The 26966-nt window shown below is 43.1% G+C and overlaps 1 protein-coding gene across 5 annotated transcripts in view; it reads right to left on the reverse strand.

Moving 5' to 3' along the window:
• FLT1 (fms related receptor tyrosine kinase 1) overlaps positions 1 to 26966 on the reverse strand; it is a 137919-nt gene that overhangs the window by 53487 nt on the left and 57466 nt on the right. For all 5 annotated transcript variants that reach the window (XM_048846521.2, XM_048846503.2, XM_075127622.1 and 2 more), the window contains 2 exons: positions 14834 to 14948; positions 1253 to 1361 (listed from right to left, as the gene is read on the reverse strand). In XM_048846521.2, the coding sequence (XP_048702478.2) occupies positions 1253 to 1361; positions 14834 to 14948 (224 nt within the window). The remainder of the gene's footprint in view (positions 1 to 1252; positions 1362 to 14833; positions 14949 to 26966) is intronic.

Consider the following 26966-nt stretch of genomic DNA (forward strand, 5'->3'; position numbering starts at 1 on the left):
AAAAAGTGTAAAATGTAATTCAAAAAACGGGGAGGGGCAGCATAGTACCAGCATTATTTTCATTGATCAGAATGACAGGCAACAGATCAACAACAAAACCGATTACAATATTAGAGCAAGAACAACAACAAAACATGCTTAATTAAAAATGTATCCCCTTTTCAGCTGTGAGGTTATGGCAGGTTTCTCATTTCTAGTATTTTTAGTATTAAAGATAGATTGGCCTGTGGTTTCTAAAATATCTGCTATTAAATGATTAAGTCTCATTTTCTTTCACCAGGATCTTTTCCAAGACTATACGGGACCATTAATGTAAGCCTCACATCCCATGAGTCCACACTTGGTAAATGCATCGTGCAACAGCCAAAGCAAAACCTTCAACCAGAAGGTAGCTCCTTTGCAATGTGATCTTGCTACGTGATGGTTGATAAATTGTGTACTGGCTATTAGTGAATTCCCATTTATTTCCTTAGCTCTTGAAGTCACAGCATTTACTCCTTAAAGTCCTGTTCCTGCAAAGACTTATGCACATGCTTGACTTTATGCCATTGAAGTCACTAGAATTACTCACATACATAGTTAAACACATATTTAAGTCTTTGCTGGATATGGGCCTATATTATACAATGGTATCTTCCTCAGAAGGGGATAGTAGAATGCATTAGGTCCTATCATCTGTGTCCAAAATACTCATTGGTGTCAATGGGAGATACACCTGCAAAAAGATGGTCAATTGTGATCCACCGGCCCTGGTCCTGCAATGTGTTCCTGAGGTAGGCAGATCCCTATGCCTGTGCTGAATTGCATTGACTTCAATGGGGCAGCGGGCAGGCACAGCGTTCTGCTTCCAGGGTACCTGTTGCATGCTCAGGGCCATAGTTGGCAGAAGCTGATACATAGTGTGAGCACACCTGATGCTGCCTGAGATGGGTTTCACAAATTATAAAGTAACATTACACATGTGCCGACTGCACTAGAAAAAAGTCATAGCAAGAGACCATTATTTTCATGAGCAATTTGCATCTTCATTAGAAAGCTGATAATGGATCATGTGTGCTAATCCCATTTTTAGCAGCCAAGTCTTAGCAGTTCTGTCAAAACCCACCACAGAAGCAGTGAAAAATATTACATTAGTTAACATCTGCCTCCAGTAAGTATCACACCTAGGGGAAGTGTAAACCACATGACATCCTAACAAATGCAACATTCTGACCAGGGTGGGTGTTTAGTTACTGAACGGATTGTACCTTACCTGTTACATAAAAGCTAATGTTTCTTTCAACATTTCCTACTTTATTGGAAGCCACGCAGCTGTAGATTCCGGAAGATTTGGCTTCGGCTACAGCCAGAATGCTAGCAGTCTGTGAAAGCAAGAATAGTTTTAGCTCATGTTAGATTAAGAAGTTGTTTGAACCCTTTTTTAAAAAGTTCCTATTGACATTAATATGATTCAGTTGCTCCATTCATTCAGTGGTGATTAGTAGGAGGTGTCACCATGTCAGGCTCTGGTAATGATGGAAAAATAACAGGAAACTAGCTGCCCAGGAGACCACTCCATTATCAGAATCACTACAATCCAAATCTTTGCATGTGCCTTTCAGGGTGATTTATCTCATGCTGCTGATGTAATAACGACAGGTTATAAAACATGAGGTGTGGCATAGCATGTTCTACCCTAGGAGGCTGCCCGTGGGTCAGTCAGTCAACAAAGGGAGTAGGTGAGGAACGCCTTATTTGTTTGGATAATACTGGGAAAATGAAGCTCCATTTCATAACAGATGAGTTTGTGGCATCTTTCGTTGTTTCTTGTAACTGCTACGAGAATGAGGGCAGGGGCTGGACAGACATTACTCACCTCTTCCTTTTTCACATTTTTTTCCTTTTGGATTTCAGTTTTAATACAGTTAATATAGTAGCAGTCAAAACTCTGCTTTGATGATCTATGCCTCTATTCCGCTATTCTGATCACACCATCTTAGAAAGCCTAGCACACTGAATGCTTTCCTGAGGTGATATAATTTGTACGAGTAGATAGCTGAAGGGCATGGCACAGTAACATCTAACATTGCTTCAGAGAAAAACGTTACACTGATGCCTACACGAGGGAATACCATGCATAGTGGTGGATGGATGGTCTAGTGCTTAGGGAACTGGTCTAGCCCATGGGAGACCTGGATTCAAGTCTCTGTTCCACCACAGACCTTCTGTATGACCTGGGGCAAGTCTTTTAGCCTCTGGGTTTCAGTTCCCCATCTGTAAAACAGGGCTAACAGTACTTCCCTGCCTCACAGGGGTATTGTGAGGATAAACACATTAAAGATTGAGAGATGTTAAGATACCATGTTAGTGGGGGCTCTAGAAGTACCTAAGATAGAGATTTTGGGGAGGGGGATTCCCCAAATAATGATTGGTGGTAGTCTTAATTTCTGTTATTTATTATTATTAATTAATATGAAACATGGTGCTATCCAAAAAGAGCGTGGGCATGGTGCTGTGTGTGTGTATATATATATATATGTAAGAAGGCTCAAAGTCTAAAAGGATAAACAGACAATGGGTAGGGAAAATAGGTACAATGGTCGTGGCTGATCACATCCTGATAATTCAGTTTAGCTCCCCAGTTGTTCGTCAACCCAACCATTCTTAATTTATTTTGCACAGGCATCATGGTAGAAGTAGGTTTTGAGAAGAAATTTGAATGCAGACAGAGCAATGGGGCTGCAAAGTGGTTCAGGAAGGGCATTCATTTTTTCATGCCACCTCGAAAGGAATGGCATGGATAAGAGCATGGCGATGGGTCTAAGGAAAGCAGATAAAGGCATGCTGAGCTGGCGTTATTGGTAGAGTTGTGTGATAGGCAGCAATGAGAAAAGATACGTCTATGTCGATTAACATGTTTGAGTTTTTTAAGCTATTTTCAGAAGCCTTCAAAAATTATTGTAGTGCAGTTAATATTTTCTTCTGTTCATTCTGTCTGTAACTAGAGTCATGAGTCAAGATCAACAACATTGCTCCTTACTGAGGCATAGTGACCTTCTACATCGCCTCACTAAGTGCTGGTCAAACATGCTAAAAACAATGTTTATGAACTGTGATGATTTGGGGGTCTGTTTGTTCAGCTTATGAATTCTGGTTGATGTTATGAAGTGGTTATTATGAAACTGTTGTATCAGGGAATGTCTCTGTGACTGGGAAATCCAGCATTTGCTGACAGGGCCTGTAGCATGTCTGACAGACCAGGGACAATTATCAGTCATTAAACTTTCATAGCTGTATTCAGGTGAAAACACTTTGGGAGAGTGGGTTGGCTGAAGCTGAGAGAAGCTAGCTCTTCCAACCTGTCTGCAGGGCGGGGAAGCGGAAAACCCCAGCAACAGAACAAAAAAAACCAGGTGTTCGTAGGGGGCCATAAAAACTCAAGGGACTCAGAGACACATAGGAAGCTTTGGGCAGGAGAGAAAAGCATGCTTGGTGGGGCGGGGGGACAGGCAGAGGGGTCCTGTTTAACTGTGGGACCAGTCAAGGTCAGAGGCAGCTAAGTTATGTAGAGAGAGATGAACTACTTGATTTTGAGGAGAAGCCATGAGCTGCAGGAGAAGGCTCCTGAACATCACAGAGGACTCTCCCCAAGACCAAAGAACTCTCTAGAGAAGAGAGGAAACTGAGGCAGGATAATGCATACAGATGTGTTTGTTATTTTGCCTAGATCTGTGTATCTTTCATGCTAAGTCAGAGTAATCATGTTTGGAAGTCTGACTGTGTGTCTCTGTTGGCTTGCACTCTCATGTGCTCCTGAAGAGTGAAGCTGTAAATCCAGAGCACCCACAAGGTGGAGTTCTGGGTGTGTTTAAGATATGGGGAAGTCTGAGGGGTCAGGACTGTTCCCAGGAGCTGGGCAATTGGCTCACTGAGTCTCAGCTCTCAGAAGGGGAGCTAGACAGAGGATCTGATTCCAAGTGTGTGCCCAGAGACCACAGCCAGGAGCAGTGTCTGGACTTTGCTCACTCTCAAGAGGCTTAAAGCACACGGGGCCCACTGAAGTGGGCCCCAAACACAACAGTCTGTTCAGTGCTTAATTTGTGCCAGGGCTTGGCAGTTCATAGTCCCGGCTCCTCTGGGCTTGCTCAATCAGTTATGAATGTAAAAAAATTGTTTGAGCCCGGCACCTCTTTCAGTACAAATTAAGCACTGAGTGAGCTGGAGCTCATGAAAGCTTATGCTCAAATAAATTTGTTAGTCTCTAAGGTGCCACAAGTCCTCCTTTTCTTATTGTGGATACAGACTAACACGGCTGCTACTCTGAAACCTGAGTCTGGTGAGTGTCCAGCCAGGGGAAACTCTAGCCAGGTTACGTGTCTGTGACATGAATATAAATTCACACTCTGCACTAGCAAATTATAGAGTTACAGATAACTGAGGCCAGGTGGGGCATCTATGATCTTCTAGTCCATCCTCTGGGATACCACGGGCCTTCTAATTTCACCCAGTGATTCCTGCAGTGGCGGGGGGGAAGGGATTATTTTCCCTGCTACACAAGCCAACACTTTCAGGCTCAATAACTTGTGGCTGAACTAGATCATCTGTTTTAAAAAGACATCCAATCTTGATGTAAAGACTAGAAGTGGTGGCAAATGTACCTCTTCCCTGGGTAGGTTGTTCCAACGGTCAATTGCCTTCACCGTTAAAAAGTTACATCTTATTTCCAATTATATTATTTCTAACTTGGCCTTTCAGCCATTTTCCTGCTAGATGAAAGAGCCCAATAATATCAGATATCGTCTCTCCGCATAGGTACTTACAGATCAAGTTGCCTCTTACATTTCTTTTAGATAAGTTAAATCAGCTGAGCTCTTTAAGTCTCTCATGATAGTGTATGTTTTCCAGCCCTTGAATTCTTTTTGTGGCTCTCCTTTGAATCCTCTCTAATTTTTAAAGGTGTAGACATTAGAGCTGGGAGCAGAATTCCAGCAGTGGGCTCACCGAGGCTATATCACTTGATATTATTTCACACCCATTTTGCATAGATGTAAACAACTACACAAAGTACCTGGCAGGGGAGAAGCAGGCCTTGGTCTCTGACTCTACTGGTATCTGATATCTATTTTATTAGACTGAAGCCCATAGTGTATTATTCCTGAGCCTGAGGCCTATATGGTAAATACGCCTTCTGCAATTCCCCCAGTTTGTGGGAATTAATTTTATCATCCAATACTTTGTCTGACACAATCAGGTCTCATTTTTAAAAGGGAAATTTCCTCTAAAGCATAAGTTTTCTTATTCCATCAGACTTAGATATATTAATTATACCCGGGCAGAGGCCTGTGCACTCCTTTAGATATGTATATAGTATTACCTCAGTTATTGCCTTAGGTACTTGTAGTGTATAGGAATAAGACCGTATCCCTTTAATATATTGTCTGTGAGTCTTCTAATGGTGCACACTGTGCTCTGTGTTGTGAAAGCTGTCTGAAAACTCTCAAAAAGCAGTGTGTACGTAGCTAGTCTTGGTTTGTGTATACTGAGTAAATAGCCTTACTGGGGACCTATCTGAGCTTTGTGTTTTCTTCATAGTGTTGCGTAAAGAGAGTATTTGATATTGACTTCATGTCATCTAACTCCTTCAGCATCTGACATTCTCTGCAACGTGAAGAGGTTTAGAAATTGGCCAGAGCAGCGCTGTCTGCACAAGAGGACAACACACAGCAGTCAGATGCCACAGCTAGCTATGACAGGGTAAAGGCTGGTATCTGCTAGCTTCCACCAACGTTTATCTTGTATCAAACCAACCCAGGCCAATTGAAGTATTAAGTTCTAAGAAACAAGGCACATTGCCAAGTCAGAGGCTGGGGAGATTATTCTCCTGTTGCTGCTGCCATCACTAGCAGCTGAGAGAAGAGGAGATCCTGAAAGCAAGGAGAAGGCGGAAATGGTGGGCGGCCATATCTGAGGCTGATGGGGAGGAGGATCAGGAGTGCAGGCGCACTGATTAAGAGAGGTGACAAAATCTTTGTAGGCAGGAGGAAGCACAGGTTGATTCCTCCCCTCATGCTGGCGGTTTCTACATTAAAGTCCCATTCCGCGTAAGAGCCTGTACAAAGGACTCACACTGTTGAGACGGGTGGCAGAGAAGCCAGAGGGAAATGGTTGGCAATTTTGACAATTTTCCTGGGGAAGATACCTCCCTCCCTCCTAAAAGGTCTTTACATGCACCTCCGCTGAGGGGGAGACCTTATTGTGGGAGACCCTTGTTGAAATACTGGAGCACATCACTGTGTTGTTTTAATTGTGCCAGTGATGTTACATACTTAATAGGCTTCACCTGTTGGCAGGAGGTATCTGTGTCAAATACCTGGACAACATGCTTCACCTTCAGAACAAACATCGTTTTCAATATAAGAAACACCTACTGAAATATCTCTGAATTGAATAACCAGACGTGGAGAAAAGTTATGGGGAACCTTTTTGTCCTAAGTTTGTGCTGTCAAGGCAGGTGACTTTGTTGCTCATAAAGCAGAGCTGTATCTTCAGCAGCACTCCAAGCAGAACACATTATCCCCTTGAAAGAGCAGTGGCAGGAGCAGCCCTAACCATTTTGCTGGCCAGAGCAGAAAACATTTTCAGCGCCCCGCCCCCACCCCTCTTCCCCCCGAGTGGTGAGACAGGGCCTCCTGAAAGAAGGTGCCCCAAAACAACCGCCCTATTTGCCCACCCGTAGAACTGGCCCTGCATGATTCTAAAGAAGCTGTAGTACAAGCAATGAAGTATTCCTGGATGCACCCATCAGGCCGTCTTATTCAATGCCATATGGTTAATACACTAAGATTTGACTCACTGCCTCTGTGGCACCTGGAGGGAGGGGATGTCAAGGAGCCGATGGCAGACAGAGCTCTGCAACTGCATGTGCCAAGTCATGCTTTTTAAAATGTGTCAAACTCTAGGCCCTGCCCAGAATGCCCCTCTGAAGTGATTCTTTTAAAAGTGATAACAAATTCTAGTAGCACTGAGGAGGATGGACACCCCAGAGAAAAATTATGTGTGGTACATTGAAAATAAGGCAAACTAAAATCCTGCAGTAATGCTCTTAAAGTAAATAGTACAACCCATGGCCCAGATCCTCCGAAGAGCTTAAGCATATGAGTAACTTATGAGCATAGAAACAGTCTTACTGAAATCAGTACAACTGCCACATGGTTATAACTGCCCATATTCTCCACTGCTTTGCTAGGTGTGAACCAGAAGAAACAAAATAGAGGGTGAACTATCAGAAATACTTTCATTTGTTAGGATCGACTTTATATAGACACATTTATGGCTCCACAACTCGTAACACACAGGATCCATCCCTACCTTCTCAAAATATTAGCCTAATTACACTCTCCGAAGTGATGTATTATTTATCTAATGTACGTAAGTGTTTAACACATTTTTATTAAACTACTGTCCTGCACGAGTTTGTATTTTACACTGCAGCGTCACAAACTGTAATGGCACCTACACATCTGTGACCAAAGATGGTATCATCAATCAAACTAAAGAGGGACAAAAACAAGAGTAGTTTTAGGTTTGGAAAACCTTTACGTTTGGGTGTTTAGTTTGCATTTTATCCTAAATCCTGAAGTCAAGTGGCTTTGCCACTCATAAATGATACGTCCATCCAAAACGTATGCCAATAAGGTGCACAGATACTAAGGTGATAAGGGCCATGTAAGTAGCTGGATGGATAGATAAATAAATAAAACCTTCATACCATACCACACTACACGGTCATGTATTAATTCTCGCTAAATCATATATTATCATATATTGCATAGCCAAACACTCCAAAGTTAGTAAATGCCAGAATTAAGGTTTCCTGTGTAACCTTAATTTGGCCCTCTTGTACATATGCACTGTGATTTAGCTTTTAATTACATGATTACATACTATTTTTTCCACAGGAGCCCTGCATCGTTCAGTGCACAATGCTCATTTAATGAGCAGTTATTCCATAGTTTGTTTTCTCCTCATTGTTCAATTTGTGGCCCCCATACCTTATTTACTGCTCATTATTCAATCCTGATCCAAAGACAGAATCACTCATTTCCTCATGGGCTTTTCTCTGGTACGCGTCACTATAATATTTGAGTGCTTCACAAACTTGAATTAATTTTCACAAGTCCCCTGGATAAGGGGGTGGTATTATCCCCACTTCACACATGGGGAACTGAGGCAGTGAGAGTTTAAGGTTTAAAGTAGCCAGTAATGTTGGGTGCCCAATTTGAGATGTTGAGGAGCTGATTTATCAGAGTACTTAGCATTACATAGCACTGTCTATGTCCAAAATACAACTCACGTTGACTTCATCACAGCTGCAAGCACTCAGCACTTCTGCAGATCATACAGCAGGATCTCAATAGGCACCCAGAAAATGAGGAACACACAATTAGTGGCCACCTGGGAAAAGTTTAGTTTAAGTGACTTGACTAGCATCACATAGACATTTTGTGGTAGAGGAAAGGACAGAATCCATTTCTCTCAGGCATTGTTCAACTGCGTTCACCATGAGACCATCCCTTCTCTTTCTGAAACCCTCTGCCTCATTCCCGACAGACCTTCCAACTTCTGCAGCAAATGAAGCAGGGGTCTTACAAACAAGAGTCTCCTTCACTACAAATTCCTGAGTCATCCTCATCCCACCCCATGAGGCAGGAGTCCTGTCGGAAAAACTAGTATGTGATCATGTAATTGAAGACTGTATCATAATGCATAATACACACAAGGGGGCTGCACAAATAGCCTGAACTCTGGCATTTCCTAACTTCTAAGTGCTCTTAGTGTCCTTTTAACTTAGTTTGTGTGTGTGTGTGTGTGTAATTCCCAGCTTGTAGAAAAACAAACTGAAAAACAGTAGTTCTGTCTTGTGGCATCATATTGACAGCCCCATGGTTTCATCAGCAGGGTTGGAGCTTTGAGCCACATAGCACAGCCATCTGACACTTGAGCTAAGAGAGTAGCTCACAGCGGTAGTAGGTTGTAATCCTCTATGTGGACCAGTGGACCAGTATTAGAGGAGATGAGACACACTCTTTCTCAGAAGGCTTCACAGCTATTTGCTGACAGCAGATGAATGGAGAGACTCGGGGATCTTTTGTTCCATTCCAGTCTCTGGAGGGGAGCATGCTCTAGTGGAAACAGACTCTTTTGCTCCAACCTGTCCCTGCCCTGTTTCTTTCCCAACTCTTGCTCTTTGTCCTAATCCCATTTTCCTTGCCTACATAGTCCCAGTCTCCACTCCTCAGACTTCTTATCCCAGTCTCCTTGCCTAGCAAGTCCTAGTCTCGCTACTCCAGACTCTCCATTCCCAGTCTCCTTGCCCAGCCTTTCCCAGTTCCCCCTACACCCCAGTCTCCTTGCCCAGACAGTATACGTTCCCCACTACCAATTCTTCATCCAGTTGGTCTTTCTCCTCCCTCTGGCCTCCATACATGCTCCCCCCCTGCCCATAGAATCATAGAATACCAGGATTGGAAGGGACCTCAGGAGGTCATCTAGTCCAACCCCCTGCTCAAAGCAGGACCAATCCCCAATTTTTGCCCCAGATCCCAAATGGCCCCCTCAAGGATTGAACTCAGAACCCTGGGTTTAGCAAGCCAATGCTCAAACCACTGAGCTATCCCTCCCCACATTCGCCATCCCCACTGGCTCTCAGTCCAAATTTTCCTTCCTGAGATCCTTGTCCAATCTCAGAGTTCCTCTCCCCAACCACCCAGGGCCTTGTCCCAATCCCTTTGCCCAGCCCGTCCTAGTTCTTCCCACACACCCTGGCTCTCTGTCTCTCCTCCTTCCTCACCTCCTTCCCCACACCCCGCTGGTTCTCAGTCTTAGTTTCTGCTCCAGTTCGCAGTCCCAATCTCCTTGCCCTGCCAGACTTTCAGTCCCAGTTTCCCTCTTCCCTGACAGCAGATGAATGAAGGCCTGCCAGCCTTCAACTCCAGTTTCTGCCCTCACCCCCAGTACCCTGTCTCCTCTCCATTTGAATCAGGCAGCTTTCTCCTCCACATTATCATGGGAACACCAAAAGGCACAGCCCCCACAAGAAAGCCCTCATCTCTGCCATATTTCAGGTCCCTGCCTCAAAGCATGAGGGAGTCAGAGCTTTTGAAAGAAAAGGTTGCCAGGATTTTTTAACATGGGCAAAACAAGTTATTTCCCCAAGCCTCATTCTTGGAAACAGCTGAACTGTTTTGGCTGAAATGTTCAAAAACAAATTCATCCTGTGGCAAACACGTGGAATGAAAAATTTCAGGCCAAACAGTTGAAGTTTGGCAGTTATATGCAACTGAAAACAGGGTCTTATAATGGGAAGTGTCAGGCAACACACACACACACACACAGGGATAGATTAATGCACCATTTCTTACTTTATTTTTATTGCAGGTCACCCACATATTGCCTTTGCAATGAGTTGTTGCTCCAGTTAAGGATAACTGCCAGTATTAGCATTGCATGAAATATAGCCCTAATTTTAGCTGGGAGCACTCATAACTGATGTTTCTTAAGAACTGAATGGATCAGTTTATATGAAGAATCTAAAAATAATCTGAGTTATTACACTGTAGAAAATCAATGAGAAAGTCCAATGTGAGAATGAAAACTTTGGGTGTGGGAATTGAATCACTTGAACAGTTATTTGATGATTAAGTATTATTGCTTACATCATTGACTTATTCCATTATACCACTCAAGTTTCTCAATGTCTGTTTAGAGAGGTTTCAGCGGAAATGTTACTAAAATACTGTCACAACCATGGTTTCTCTGTGTCACTAAATGAATAATGTCGCACACCCTTCCTGTGTTCTTTTACCCATGCAAACGGGGGGGGGGGGGAGAAGGGGGGGAGGAAGGGCTAAACTTAATAATAAACTAGAGGTTGCATTTATATTTCCATACAGACAACAAACCAACTCACTGAAACAAAAAGCCAAACCAATGAGAACCATGACCTGATATGGCTCTAATGCTCTATTTACACACAACGTGGACAGAATTGGCAACTCTTCCTTAGGCAAGACCCAAACACTTACCTTGATTACCAAAAATAAACCTTTGAACATGCCTTGTTCATCTCTTGCCTTAATTACTGTAACTGTCTTTGGCCTCCCCTGTCTCAGTTTTCCTCTCTCCCTCTATCCAAAATAACTATCCTTTCAAGTTTCTCTAATCATGTTTGTTGTTCCATCCCTCAGTCCCTTCACCAGTTTCCTCTGTCATTTCACATCAGTTTTAAGATCCTTGTTCTCAGGTGCCCAGCTCCATCTCAGCTCACTCCTCAGCTCTTTCCTCCTTGCTCCATCCCATCCAACTTTCCACCCTGTCCTTTAAGTGCTGCCTTTGTCTACTTCTCACACTGAGCTTCATGCCTTTTATGCTTGGAAATAGGAATAATAGGAACATGGATGTATCAATACAGAAGATATTCAGAAGTTCTCTGAGAGTTTTTTTTAAAGTAACAGCTGACATTGTGATGAAATGTCATATCCAGTCTGCTTAGTTCTGTGAATGGACTCAACATTCCTCCCAATCAGGAAGCTTTTGTCTCAACTGTCTCCACTTTGACTTTGCTTTGGAACACAATGAATGAATTTTTTAACTAGATATGTCAGTGATTCTAATCCTACACAAGTTGACTGCAAAGACAGCAAAACCACAATCTCTCCTGGCAATAAAAATGTCTGACTACTCTATGTCAGCCACGTATGTAGAAATCAGGCAACATAAGACTTGGCAAGAAACTATGCCAAGGGCCAGAGAGCACATTTAGAAGAGCTATCTGTCCTCAGCCAAACAGGGCCCGAAGACCTGGGAAAAGCAACTCTTCAGAGGCAAGGAGAACTTACACTGACCTAGCTGGAGCTAACCACCACATTTCAAGAAAAGATTATTTGTGCTTCAGATGGCTCATAAAAATTACAGAAGCCTCCTTATCAGCTCCCTTTTTGCTATCAGCGTTATAGCTAAAATGCATGAAAAACTTTGGCAGTAACTCATAACTCTGGTGACTTCTAAATGCTATTCTTTTAGTGCAGACACGTGGCCACAAAGCAACCCCACACAGTCCATTCTGGGATTAACAGCACGTTGGATAGATAAGGAGAACAACTGTGTTTCATTGTAAAACTTTCAATAATACACACACACAGGAACCATCATTTCAGATGCACTTCTGGGCATGCTTCAAAAAATGGCTGATTGCCAAAGACTTCAAACAAACTCTGCAATCCCGCAGCGAGGATCCATTATTAGCATCTTCCTCCAGGGAGGAACTTATTTGCCGTGGGCTGGAAGTTGGCCTGACATTTAAGCCCCTCCCCTTCCACTGTCTCCAAAAAGCACAACACACAAACAGATTAGGTCTGGCTATTGCACAGCTGATTCAATGTGTGGTGGCCAGTTAGGACCACTTTCAGCATGGCTAGATGCCTGCTGGAACATAATTGGGTTCTCACTGTCTTTTGTTCATCGTATCCCCACGTGGAACAGCTTCCCTCTTCCTGTGCCCCAAATGACTTCCTTTTCCTCTTTCAAAACCCTCCTTAAACCATGTTTTTCATGTAATCTTCCAATTCTAGCCTCTCCCATCTTTGCCTCGATCCTTAATCATTTGCACAGTCCCTGGCTGAATTGGACTAAAAGTCCCTCAGGGCCAGTAACCATTCTTATATGTACAGTGCCACGAACACCTTTGGGAACATATAAATAATACAGTAGTGGTGGAAGTCACGATTCCCAGGCCTGATTCTCAGTTATACTAATCCCCATTTATATTGTTCTGACAGTGGACAGGGGTCTTAAAGTGGGTGTAGCTGTAATTCACGCACTGTAAGGCCCTTTTACACAGCCACAGCAGAGTAAAGGGAACTAAGGGTATGTCTACACTGCATTTTATAACCTGTGGCAGCAAGTCGCAGAGCCCAGGTCTACATGGGCTCATGCTATGGTGCTATAAACAGCTGTGTAGGCGTTTGGACTCAAGCTGGAGCTCAGGCTCTGAAGCTCAGTATGGGTGGTGGCACAACACATATGCTGCTGATTTTAGTGTGGTAGTATGGGCCTGAATCCATAGACCCGGACTCTGAGACTCGCCACTGTGGGATTTACAACACAGTGTAGACGTAGCCTTAGTGTAACTGAGAATGAGGGCCCCTGTGTATGTCACCTGAAGTTTTATGAAGCCCTTCACAAATATTGGGAATTAAAGGCACTAGGACAGTGGTTCTCAACTGCGGTCCACCGCTCGTTCAGGAAAAGCCCCTGGCTGGCCAGGCCGGTTTGTTTACCTGCCGCGTCCTCAGGTTCAGCCAATCACAGCTCCCACTCGCCACGGTTTGCCGCTCCAGGCCAATGGGGGCTGCGGGAAGGGCGGCCAGCACATCCCTTGGCCCGCGCCGCTTCCCGCAGCCCCCATTAGCCTGGAGCGGCAAACTGCGGCCAGTGGGAGCCACGTTTGGCCGAACTTGCGGATGTGGCAGGTAAACAAACCGGCCCAGCCTGCCAGGGGCTTTCCCTGAACAAGCGGTGGACCACAGTTGAGAACCACTGCACTAGGATAAGGTTTTACTTCTTTGTAATACTATCTGCCATTATTGCCACAAGTCAAACTAGACTGTAAGACCAGATACAGTGCTTAGCTTTTCTAGTGGCAAACTATGTTAATAGATTTTAAGGACAGAAGGAACCACTGTGATCACAGGTCTCATCTCCTGCATAATACAAGCCCCAGAACCGCACTGAGTGATTCCTGCGTGTAGCTCAATAACTTGTGACTGAACTAGAACATCTTTTAGAAAGAAATCCAGTCTTTATTTAGACTTCAAATGATGGAGAATTCACCACATCCCTTGGTAAGCTGTTCCAATGATTAATTACCCTGATCTTAAAAACTGGAGCCTTACTTTCCATTTGAATTTGTCTAGCTTCAACTTTCACCTATTGGATCATACTATGCCTTTGACTGCTAGATTAAAAAGCCATCCCACCATCAGCTCAAGACACATCCTAAATGTCTCATCTATACTTTAAAAACATTTAACCCTTTAAGTCTCTCACTGTATGGCAAGTTTTTCAGACCCATAGTCATTCTTGTCGCTCTTCTCTGAATCCTCTCCAATTTTTCAACACCTTTTAAAAATGTCTACAGCAGTATTCCTATAAATTAGTATTCCAGCTGTGATGAGAGCAGAGTGTGCTATACTCTTATCAAAAATAAGAGAACTTGCACAATGGCATGAAATGGAGTAAATATCACATGAAATTTTGGTACAAACCTAAGCAAAGTGTAACTTTAGATTACGCTTGTAAAGTTATTGGTCCCATTGGTGCTCTATGTTCTCACTGGTCTTTTGACACTTTCATGTCTTCATCATATTCCCAGACAGCATCAAAGTGAAAATGTAAATGTTCACACAGAAAATGAACTGTGAGTTGTAATTATAAGTTGCCCCTTCATGCTTATGTTCAGTTCTGACAAAGCCTATAGGCCCAGGGCTACCAACAGTTATTCTCATCCATAGTCCCAAAGCCTTTCATAGGACAAGGCACAGAAGGAAGTACCTTTTTGCAGCACCAGGCCCTATATCTGTAAATAAAAACCAAACTCTGTGTGTGTCCGAGAGAGAGAGAGAGAGAGAGAGAGAGAGAGAGAGAGAGAGAGATGCATGTACGCAGTCCTTCAAATTTAAAACATTTACAATACCATGGCATTCAGTTATTCAGTGTTAGCTCAATGATCTCTTAAAATACATCCCCAGATAGTGCCTTAGCATCGTAGTGATATGTTTGACTCCTCCAACCATACCTTATTCTTTCCCTCTATCATTGCCATGTGTTGAGTGATGCTCTGGATTCTGTTCCCTGTGCTGCTGCCACTTTTCAAGATGAAAGGTCCCTCGGTGTTAGAGCAAACTTCATACCTATGGACAGGAGCAATCAAATGCTTCTCTTAGCAAAATGAGTGTGGAATGAACAGTTGATTCTGAAGAACAAGTCGCTGTCCTAACCACCTGCTGCTCCTAAGGGACGTCAATGGGAGCTGTAAGGGCTCTGATAAGCTGGCCAATTACATCTATGCTTCTTGATATCATTGGCAAACATGGGCTGGAGGCTGAAGTTCAGATCCAGATCCAAACTTCCCCCAAGAGCGAAAGTTCTTTTGACTCTGTGTTCTTGTTTGACCCACAGTAGAGTTGGGCTTCAGGCGTGAAATTCAGCTATAAACCAGAATCTGAACTGAATCAAAATTTGGGACTGTTTGGGCCCAGTATTCTGATTCCAGTGTTCCAAAGTTTGAAGCCCACCGTTCTGGTTCAGCCTTAGCTTTAATTATTATTTATATTATTGTAAGACTTAAAATGCTGACAAAGTTTAAAAACTTCTGAGGTCAATTTTTTAAAAATGATTCCGATGCAATTTCTTTATGTGCAGGTTCTTTTGGTTATCACAAAAAATATGTCACAAGCCCTGATTTTCTTTGTTTCAACAGATTATCTTCCACGTTATCTTTCAATTTACAAATGGTAAAATATCTACTGCTGTGACTTCCAGTTTACTAGACAGGCAATAAAACTACAACCAAATAATCTTGCAAATTAAACAAAATAAAAAGTTCTATCTAACTGCCAAAGGGTTTCAAAAAAATTTTTTAAAAGCTGAATTAAAATCATACTACATTAATGCCTTACACTACAAATCATCTTTTAATCAGAACATGCAGATGTGGCATGGTGGAACTAATTTGTTTTCCAAAACTTAATTTGGTACATATGGAAATAAACACTTGGGAATGTTTGTTACATTCTGTCCATCTCATATGTTTTCTCAGGACATCTAATTATAGTTTTAACTAACACGTTCAATCCCAGTTTAAAAGGGAGAGATTGCCCCTTCATTTGTGTAAAAGGTCTTTCAAGTTTGATATGTTCTTCAAACACACCAAAGTTTTTAAATATAATACATTTAATGCTCATCAGCAAATTGGATTCATACGTACATCAGGCTGTTTGGAGAAGTCACCTTTAAAACCACTTGGCTGTGCACTGACAGCTACAGTACTACTAAACTGATCAAAGAATCAAATAACTCTACATTTTGCTTGCTTCCTTTATTGTTTTTGTATCACTGTAGATGGTTTACACCATACAATAATTTTAAAATGCTTTGCATTACATCAAGAGTAATATCACCTTAACTATTGTTATGTTAACTAATTGAACAACCTTTCAAAATGATGATTCATTAACTAATTTGGACATCATTACAGATGTGTGGCTTTCTGCCCCAAGAATTCCTTATGATGCAGGGATGGCTCAGCCATCTTACAGTGAAGGGTCATGCTCCTTCATGTGGAGGGTGGGGGAAGCGATGGAGAGGACTGGGATGGCAGGTATGCACTCTGGGTACAATCCACAAAACAACTCAGGGGCCTAAATGCCAGTGTTAGGTGCCTAAGTCCCCACTGCGACACAAAACCGCTGCTTGGCTGCTGCCTAACCCTGTAGATCATTTCGAAACTTATTTGGCTCCTAATTTTCTGCTGTAAAAGTTCCCTAGGAACCTAAGTTTTAGGCCCTGGGGCATATGCACTGCTGCCCCACTCTAGGTGTCCGGACACCTGTCTTGTACCCAACCCCAGAGCGATTCACAAACCAGGGGAAGATAGACATTCAGCTGCCTAAGTCACATGCGGTGTTTGATCTAGCAGGCAGCCTCTGAGCATGCCTACCAGCTCAGGGCCCATTCAAAATCTGGCTGGATGAGGCCAGGAGGTATTAGTGTACACTTCATCATGATTAGTCCAATGGCTAGAGCACTCACCTGGGATGCTGGAGACCTAGGCTCAATTCTTCCTTTTTCCAGAGGGGGAGAAAAGAATTGAAGTGGGGGAGGCCATCTCCCACCTCCTAGGTGCGTACTTTGACCATCAGGCTAGAGTCATTCTCTCTCTTGCTGGCTTAATGACTATTTAAGAATTCATCCACAGTGGAACAGTCATTGGGGCAGAGTGTGAGAGAGTGTTTGTGAGGATCCACCTGCATGGTGAAAGACCCCAGGGCCAGAAGCCCTGCTCCAATGATTTGTTCAGTAGTTATCCACAGTGCAACAGCTTCAACAGGAGAGATTGAGACAGCCCCACATCAGCACATGCCATAGCCTGGTGGTTAGCACACCCTTCTGGAGCCCCCCTTCCCGTAGCAGAGAAGGAGGAACTGAACCCAGGTGTCCCACATCCCAGGTGAGTGCTCTAACAACTGGGTACAAGTTACAAGGTGGTACCACCACCTCCTCCTCAAACCATTTTGTGGGGAGCAAGGCAGGCACAGAGTTAATTCATGCAAGAAGTGACTTAGGCTCCTAAGCTAGCTGCCATTGGGTGGCTGGTTCTTGTTCAAAGGTCACTAGCAGAGTGAGGCACCTCCCTGCAACCCAGACTTAGGGCTGGTCTATGCTACAGACCTATATTGGTATAACTACATTGCTCGGGTGTGAAAAATCCATAGTTATTCTGACCTAACGTCGCATGTAGACAGCGCTATGTTGGCGGGAGAGCTTGTCCCAGTAACTTAGCTGCCGCCTCTTGGGAGGGTGGATTAACTGCACCGATGGGAGAACTCTTGCACAGAGTTGCCCTTAAGCTCCTATCTCAGAGAGAGGGGCAGGGCTCAGCACACACTCCTCTGGTCAGCATTTCCCATTGGCTAGCTTAGGCAGCTCACCCCAGCAGGCTGGCTTTGTGGATCTCAGTCTAAGGCACCTGTCTCCCCCACCCTTCATTGTATAAAGAGCCTAGGTGCCTAACTTAGCCCTGGTCTACACTGGGGGGGGGGGGGAGAGTCAATCTAAGTTACGCAACTTCAGCTACGTGAATAACGTAGCTGAAGTCAATGTACTTAGATCGACTTACCGCGGTGTCTCCACCGCAGTGAGACGACTGCTGCCGCTACCCCATCAACTCTGTCTGCGCCTCTCGCAGCGCGGGGGTACAGGAGTCAACGGGAGAGTGCTCGGGGGTCGATAATCGCGTCTAGACTAGACATGATAAATCGATCCCCGCCCGCCGATCCAGCGGGTAGTGAAGACACACCCTTATAGCTTTGTGAATAGCAGTGTTGTTCCTGTGATTTTCTAGGCACTAAGAAGTTAGGTGCTGTGATACTCAGCATTGCAACACCTACGTCACTTCACATGTCCTGCCCTATCTACCCAAATATTTCTCTCATGCTTTCCATATGCTGTTTCAAAAATCAGTTTCTGTGAGCACACTCGTGGAGGCCTGAGTAAGTGGATAGGATATAACCTTAAGATGATTTTATCAACTCATTCAAGAGCACGCTAGGACAAAAATAGGGTTTAGAGAGGTTCAAATAAAGTTAACCCCCGTCCACTTTGCCTGCACCACTCTTCGACAAATACAGTGTTTTTAACAGCCTGTTTGAAAAACAGGAAACTAAATTGGAGGAAACTGTAATATAGATGGGGCCAATAATGCTTCCATATTGCTGTGATTTGCAGTGACCTCTAGACTGTCTGTACACAAATGACTATTCATCTAGTCTCTTGTAGTTGGGGTAGGGGAGGGATCTTATCACTATCAGGTGAGGCATCATGATCTCAGTTCAACTGTTTTTCTTGTCCCTCAGGTGTTTCTTTGTCAGATTTTTGCCCTTTGAAGCAGGTGAAATTGTAGTCTTGCCTCATTGAATACATTGACGTCTCTTTGCTGCAGTGTTGAAAGTCTGGTCTCTTTTTGATAAAAGTACTTGTTGAAAAATAATTTGGCAAGGGAAGGTGGGAAGGGTTAGAAGAAAAGGGCTTCACAATCAGAATTAGGCTGTGCATCGGCTATGCCAGAGATCTCATAAATCCCTTATAGGTCTGCAGCCTCTGAACCTAGTTGAAATTATTCTCTGTAAGAGAATAATTTACAGGGGAGTATGTATGATTAGACTGTAAACTCTTTGAGACAGAGACTATCTCTGTTATATGTCTGTATGATGCCCAGCATAATAATAATAATAAATAAGAAAAACATTGGATGGAATTTTCCCCAGGGATGTGCATATGTGGCTTCGATGGACTTTGCGTGTTGTATTATATTCACACTGCTGACTATAAAGTAATGCAATTATAATGGAAAATCAAATTCATTAGTACCAGTTAGCCACATTTTGAATGACTTCTTTTAATTCTGTTCTCAAACCATTAAATATATCAATGCAGAACGAGAACGGTTTTCAGTGTCCTGACCTTGTTAGCCAGTTCAGTACCTAATCTTTCCCCCCACCCTGTTATTTCTGAGTGAGCCACATAGTCTCATTGTTTAACCCAGCAGAACTGGCTAGAGCTGTGCAATAGGTAAAGGAGAGTAATTAAAAACATGCCTCCTACTTTGGTTTATAAGGGCACATATCTTGTAACAGAAAGGGAAAAGTCTGAGCTGGATTTAAATATAAGCCCTGAGCCAAGTTTGTGTTTATATAATGATGTTTGAAAAGGTACAAACAAGAATGGAGCTATACAAATCCATTCTGGCTGGGACTGAAAAATCATAATCATCTTCCAATTATTTCAACTGATGCCTCAATGTGGGTCTCCTCGTATAACTTCATCTGTGCATTTTTGTCTGTGTTGTTGTTTGCCAATCTCTTCAAATTATTCACTATGTAAAATAGGTGGGGTGCTCCGGTTTGTAACCAAAAAGTGAATTGCTGTGGGGAAATCCCATAAATCTTTGGGAATCAGGGACTGAAATGATTATTTTTACCTGGAACTCTCTGGAGTTAGGGGGACTCCAGTTGAGCTGAGTTTAGTTTCCTTGCACACCCAGGAGGGTTTACACCAGAATTGGAGTCAGACCAATGGAAAGCACACAGCAATTCACAAACAAGTTAGAGCTGTGCCAGCATGCTCATAAGTAATGCGGTCAGTCTCCCCAGTCTTACACCTGCCTTCGCACAGATCCTTTCATGCCCTTTTGTGCTGGTTCCATGTATACACATGTAGGTAAGTGTATATATCAGGGCACAATCAGACCCCAGTGTTCACACTAAGTGGTAAGGAGATTCCTGTGGGGTTAAAGGTTAGGAATCCTTCCCCCCGTGACTGGAGGGGTAAGGGTCCATTGTGCCAGGCACTGTACAAACACAAAGAGACAGTCCAGGCCCCAAACAGCTTCCAGTCTAAGCAGGACTGACAAAAGGTGGAAGAAAGGAAGCACTATCATCCCCATTTTACAGATGGTGAACTGAGGCACAGAGACATTAATGGTGAAATCCTGGCCCCACTGAAGTCAGTGGCAAAAATCCCATTGATATCAATGGGGACAGAATTCCACCCCAAGGGAATTGCCCTAGGTCACACAGGGAATCTGACCAACCTGGGACCGAATACAGAGCGCTTAAGTTCCAGGCCAATGTCTTAGCTACAAGATCTGGTAAATTGTGTCTCTTGAATTCCGTTTTCTCTTCCCCTAATTAAGATGTGTGCATGCGTGTGTGTATACAAACACACACGCTTTAGCCCTGTTGTGTCAAGTGCTTGAGAAATAGGCTATTCATTTGTAAAACCAGAAGCCATTAATTCTATTTTGGATTTTCAGAGGAAAATGCCGAAGGGGGAATGAAGGGTCAAAGCTGTTAATCTGACACTCCCTATTCTCAGGAAGCTCAAAGCACATGCATCGTAGTTACAGTCAGAAAACAAAAAACTTCCCGCCTTTTAAAGAAGGGACTTAAGACCATGGACAAACTTAACTCCCTGGTTTTCAGTTTTATGAATTTACATGCTTGTGAGGGTTTTTGTTTGGTTGGTTGTGGGAGTTTTTTGGAACCCGAAGTTCAACTTTAAATGCCATTTGTGGAATTGGCCACATACCAGCACTTCAGAAGTAATTTGGGGGAGGGGCGTGAGCCTGACTCTTAAGAATACATCAAGCTCTTAAGGAAGTAGAGTGTGCCATGTTTGAAGATGCAAAGATAATCACAGTGCTGGGAACCGTCTTGTGTAGAGGAGGAAGCCAAACAACAAGAGGAAAGCAGCATATGCTTCTGATTTCGCACAGGAAGCTCACAGCACCTCCTGCCAAAGCAAGATAAGAAAACTCCCATGGCCTATTCTGGACAAGGCCACTGTTATCAACCTTAGCTTCACGCTGTCCTCACTCTACTCCACAGCCCTCTCCCTTTCCTAATGAGTTTCAGAACTCTTACCTCTATTTGCATACCACATGCCAAGCATAATAGTGTGGTATATTTATAACTATTGATGGGGAAAAGTTTCCAGGGTGAGAGTGTACTACATGTCATTTTGGCTTATTCCACTGAAGTCAAAACACAAACCAGTTTCATTCTAGAGCCTAATAGGTATAAACACCAATATTAAAATAAAAATAGTCATGTTACCAGTATTGATGGTTTACATTGATTTGCGAGGGCTCCGGCAAAGGATTTTTCTAGTTATTCTCTGGGTGTACTGAACTTCCTGTACTACAGATGGACCTGAACCAAAACTCTGGAACCCAGCATGCCCCAACCTGGAACAAGATCTGAAAGTTGCAGCTCAGATAATATAGTGATGTGTACCACTATAAGAACCTGGATCTCTGTATTATATTAGGAAAGAGGGTGGCAACTTCTGTATTCACATTATTTGAATTCCTCATTCCCAAACCTACCAGTGAGATCCTGGGAGCCTACCAAAGCTGTCCCAGACTTAAAATCTCATTCTGTCCTCAAAAGAGTATTCCATTCTCAGCAAATCCATAGGTATTGTAAAGAAATATTGAGATCTTAAGAACAACTGACACCTTGTCCATAAAAAGAAAAGGAGGACTTGTGGCACCTTAGAGACTAACAAATTTATTTGAGCATAAGCTTTTGTGAGCTACAGCTCACTTCATCGGATGCATGCATCTTGTCCATAGTTCATCTTATTCAAGGTGTCTCTCATATTTATTAACTGAGTTTTAATGGTTTTCGGGCACTGTCAATAAACAACTACTTCTGTGAAGCTGGAGTGATGAGACTGAATTGGGAGACAGCATAGGTACTAAGAGCAAGAGAAAGCCACACAGCCATTGGGGTTAATAACTTTTAACACTGGTTAAAAAAAATAAAACCAAATCATATCACCTTTCTCAGCGTCTATCATGTTTATACTAAAGAATTGTCTTCATCAGAGTTTGGGCAAACTTACGGCCAAGAGATGAAGTGTTTTGCATCATTCAAGATATGATCATGACAATACTGACTTAAAGATACAGGATCCGGAAAACCTAAGCTCTAGAATTGTGAAGAACATAGGGAAACTAGTTTCCCCTTTGGTTACCAAAAACACAGATTACATGAGACTATGCTTATCTGCACATTGGGGTTCTACAACAAAAGCCATCTGTGCTGTTGTGTAATCCATAGCACAAAGCACAAAGTAATCACACATTGTTAGGAATCCTGAATCATTTTCAGTCAGAAAACAAAGGGGCTTAAGAGTAGCAAGGAGCAAGGAGATGTTGTAAAATGTCTTCTATGGGAGTGGGGAAGAATATTTGCTGGTACCTTGCCAATGTGTTTGAATATAATTGGCTGCCAGAGTTATAATGTGTTCACCTGTTGAAGAGACAAGGTATAAATGTTCCTTTGCTACTGCAGGTGCTGTGTCAAAAGTAATCAGTGATAAGGTGAAATACCTGCCCTATTGACATCAATAGGGCCGAGATTTCACCCAGGATGGCCAGACTACCATATTAAAGGAATAAATAAATAGCAATATGCTTTTGGAGCACATTTTCAGTAAGTGTTAGGACATGGCTACATTTTTACAAATTGTTTCTCTTTTTTAAAAGTGTCTTTGTATTTTAGTGCTTATGTAAGAGGGCCGGACTGAAAGCCTGGTACATGAAATCCTCCGTTTATTCACAGTGACAGGTACAGCATGACAGCAGCGGTCCAAGCTTCCCCGCACTGACTCCTCAATGTGCCTCACACCTGACCTGGAGATAAGAAGGTAGGTCATTCTTCACTCTCGCTGGTCCTTGGCCTCTCTGCTGTGACTGTCACAGGTGCCAGCCAGGGCCAGCTGAGGTGGTGGTATTTGTGATGTCAATGCCTGCCCACTGGAAGCTGATCAGACATCACAAGCTCACGTCAGATTTGACACCTACCAGCTTGCAGATGGCAACCAACTGCTGGTCTCTACCAACCAGCACCACTCACTGGAGTCGGTCAAGCCCCCCTCTGCATGGGAGACCTCTGGCCAAAGACCCTATAAGCCATGCTGAATAGTTATCCCTTAATGAGCAGCAGGGGAGCAAGGGACTGCTCAGTGACCACTCCCTTGGACTCTGCCACTTGTGTGTAGGATGAAGACAAAAGTTTCTTTTCAATCTCTCTGCTCAGGTCACAGGAGGAGAGGGACCAGTGTATGTTCTTTGTGAGCACCCAGGTGTCCCAGGTCCCATGCTTTAACTCTGGCTCCCATTCTCCTGGCATAGATCCGGGTTACTCCGCATGTACACTAAAAAGCAAGTGACAGAAAGCATGACCCCACAGGGCTTTCCTAACATGCAGCCATGGACTTAGGGTAAAGCTGGCTGGGAATTACAGGAGTCTTTCTTATTATTAACCGTGTGTAGCTGGACTATACAATCCGTTCTCTTTCCATGGTCACAGTTTCAAGCACTACAATTTGTCCTGAACTATTTGCTGGGGCTGCTACTGGGGACTGGTTGTTCTGAATTTTCTCAAACAAAACATTATCATCCTAAGAGCTCCCAGGATGATCAGGAAATTTGTCTGGGGCATGGAATGAAAAGAAAAGTCAGATGTGTCAGAAGCCAGGAATGACATTCCCACCTCAACTGAATTGTCCATATTCTTCTCACGACCGTCATAAACCCCTTAGTCATCCGACTTTTTTTTTCCTGGCTATCATATCCATGAGAGATACATTAATCGATATAGTTAAGTGTCCTACAATAGTAGATCATGAAGATGACTTGGCAAATGGTTGCTGAAAGAATGAGTTCTCTTCCAATTGCTTTACAGCTTGTGAGACCAGTGGCCCACCAGGAAAGTGACAGTGCTTGAAAGCAAACGTGCATCAATTTTTCTGGTCATTAAGGCAACATGGGATTATTATACCTTGGTTTTTGTTATTGGCTAATTGCATTTTGCTTCTTGACACTCTGCTTCCTGCTGCACACTGCTCAGCAGTTCTTACAAACTCAGAATAAGATTTTGTTTCAGCCAATCCTTCCTTCCTTCCTTCCTGGTCCTCCACCTCCTTTCCTCCCTCTGCTAGATGCTAATCACTCAGATCTCCTGTACAGTCACTGGGACTCAGCCTCTCACTTTCCCTCTCTGACTCTGAGAAAGGGCCAATTCCCCTACCTTTCCTATAGCTGAGATGAGCATTGGCTGGAGCTACGGAGATGTTGCTCAAAGCATAACAATGGAGCTAACAGCTGAAACGTCTTTCCTTACTGTTGCAACACAGATTGGTTTTAACATTTCATTTAGTGGAGGAGGAAAGGACATGCTCAAGTATCAGGACTTCTGAGAAGTCAGAAGGCTAAAGGGAAGGACCATAAAGGTAATAGGACCAAATTGGGCAATCTGACTCCCTTTTATTCTCAATTCTCAAATCTCTGATTTGGAAACACAGCCCAAGCTCAGGGTTTCCAAGAGAACACAGGCAGATGTTGTTCAGTGCCTGCTACGCTAGTCTATTTTCTCTACTCAAACAGAACGTTCTGCTCAGTCAAGAATGCAGTCAAAAGACCCCACTTAGATCCTGATGCAGAGCCCTGTATCTGCATCCTTCCAGGACCCAGATCATCATGAAATCTCCATCCTCACAAAAAAACCGTTATACAGGACCAAGCTTATTGCTGTCCAGGAAGAGGAGAGCCTCTTCCTCCTACACTACACTTCTCCAGATTATCTGGCATGGCACAGTTGTCTCACCTCCACCCAAATAACCTATGGGTTACTTGTATTATCACTAAACAGAGCTGCCATTCAGGGCAATGTTGACTCAAGGTTTAAGAAGGATACTGGAATTCCTCTCCCATGTTCCAGTGGTGCTGGTTGGAGATACCTGGCTCTAGACAGCAATTCCCTCCCTGTACTGCTCACCAGACAATGTCAATTCCATTCGCCAGAGAACAGCTGAGCGGTAGTGGAGACAAAGAGCCACTGCTACACTGAGTTGCTGCCAGTGCCCTGCCGGGTGGTCCGCCCTCAGCACGGCTTTGGGTAGAGGACTTAGGGCAACTCTGAGTCAATTGTGGCACTGGATGTAGGAGGAGGGAAAAAGCCATCCCCAAGGAGAGGCACAAAAAAGGAGGAGAATGAGACTGAACAGAGGGAGATATTTAGAGGGGAGAAGGAAAATGTTAATTAGAGGAAAGACAGGGAAAAGGGTGAGGAAAAAATACCGACAGACATAGCAGTTTACTTTTATTCTATGTGAAGGGGGAGAGGGAATAAAAACAAAGGAGTAAGAATGTTAACACTATATTTTGAGAAAGGTTTGCTTAATATAATGAAATATAATGATAAATACATTAATAATTATATTTAAGCACAGATACAGTCTGATCCTGCAACCACTTATGCAAATGGCAAAGCTTCCATTGACTTCAGCAGTGCAGGAATCGAGCATACGTTACGAGTCCTACTGGTTTTAAAGTTTCTGTGTGTTCCAGAGTTAGCATCTATCTCTAACTTGGGGAATCCTCTTCGGTGTGGCCGAGCATTTTCAACTGGTTGAACTTTCAAAAGGGCTGTTTGTTCAAAGTATTATTTGCACAATATCCAAATGCATTTTCATTATGGTTTAATAACAGTCAGTAACAGTCCTCTGGGATATCTGGGACATTGTTGTATTTTTTTTTTTTTTGTGTTTTAAACCAACGTGGTTTGATTCATCTCTAATTAAAAAAAAAAAAGACCTTGGCAACATCTTGTATCTTGTGCTTAAGCATTCTTTTATTAGACTTGCGAAACTCTGATTAAGAGCTATTTTAAATCTAGTACTGCTGAAATTTGAACGATCAAACTTTTGGTTCATTTAAGGCACATAATGAATCCTTTGATAGCATTTACAATATGCACAGTAGATTCATCAGAAATAATTGTTTGCCACATTTACTGTATCATTACAAGAAGGACAGACAATGGCAAACTATCCCAAGCCTCGATATACAAAAACAAGCAAATCTGTGTTTGACAAATACATCAGGTCTTATTCTCAGGGCATTTTATAGGTAAAATATTTGAAAGGATTATTTTGCAAGATGCACATAAAGGACCAGGGGCACTTTTCTAGTAATTTCCACAGGACAGAAGTGGCTGCTCATTAGTGAACATCAATTTTTGGCTCACAATGGAAGCCTACAGTATAGGATGACCTGCTTTAGTTGCTCATTTGTTCAGTGTGAAGCAATGCTGAAAATATTTCAGTTGGGAGGCTCCTTCTCATTCTCTTTACTTGATTTAAAATTCTTTAATGGGAATTTCAGTTCTCTGCCCATGCTACGTGCAAACCGACACATCATAGCATGTATGCGTGCACGTTTTTAAAAAGATGAGTGAAGAATGTAGACCAGGAGTCTCATTTATACTTAGATCTCTTTACACATCTTTGCCAATGTAAAGGTGCATTTAAGTGGGGAAAAATATATATACACCTGCTCTAAGCCTACTTTAGGCTACCAGAATAACGTAAAGGCTCCTTTGTGTAAATGAGAATCAGACCCATAGAGTCCATCAGCCAGATCCTCAGCTGATGTAAAATTAGACCAGCTGAGGATCTGGCCACGTGTCAAATTAAACAAAGGCATTCTTGAACTACCTGTTGATTTAATGGTATCTGACCTACTTTTGCCATCTCTTCCTCCCTTCCTGAAAATAGAAGGTGGCACAGGGAACAGCATA

The sequence above is a fragment of the Caretta caretta genome, chromosome 1, assembly GCF_965140235.1.
Source record: "Caretta caretta isolate rCarCar2 chromosome 1, rCarCar1.hap1, whole genome shotgun sequence".
NCBI lineage: Eukaryota > Metazoa > Chordata > Testudines > Cheloniidae > Caretta > Caretta caretta.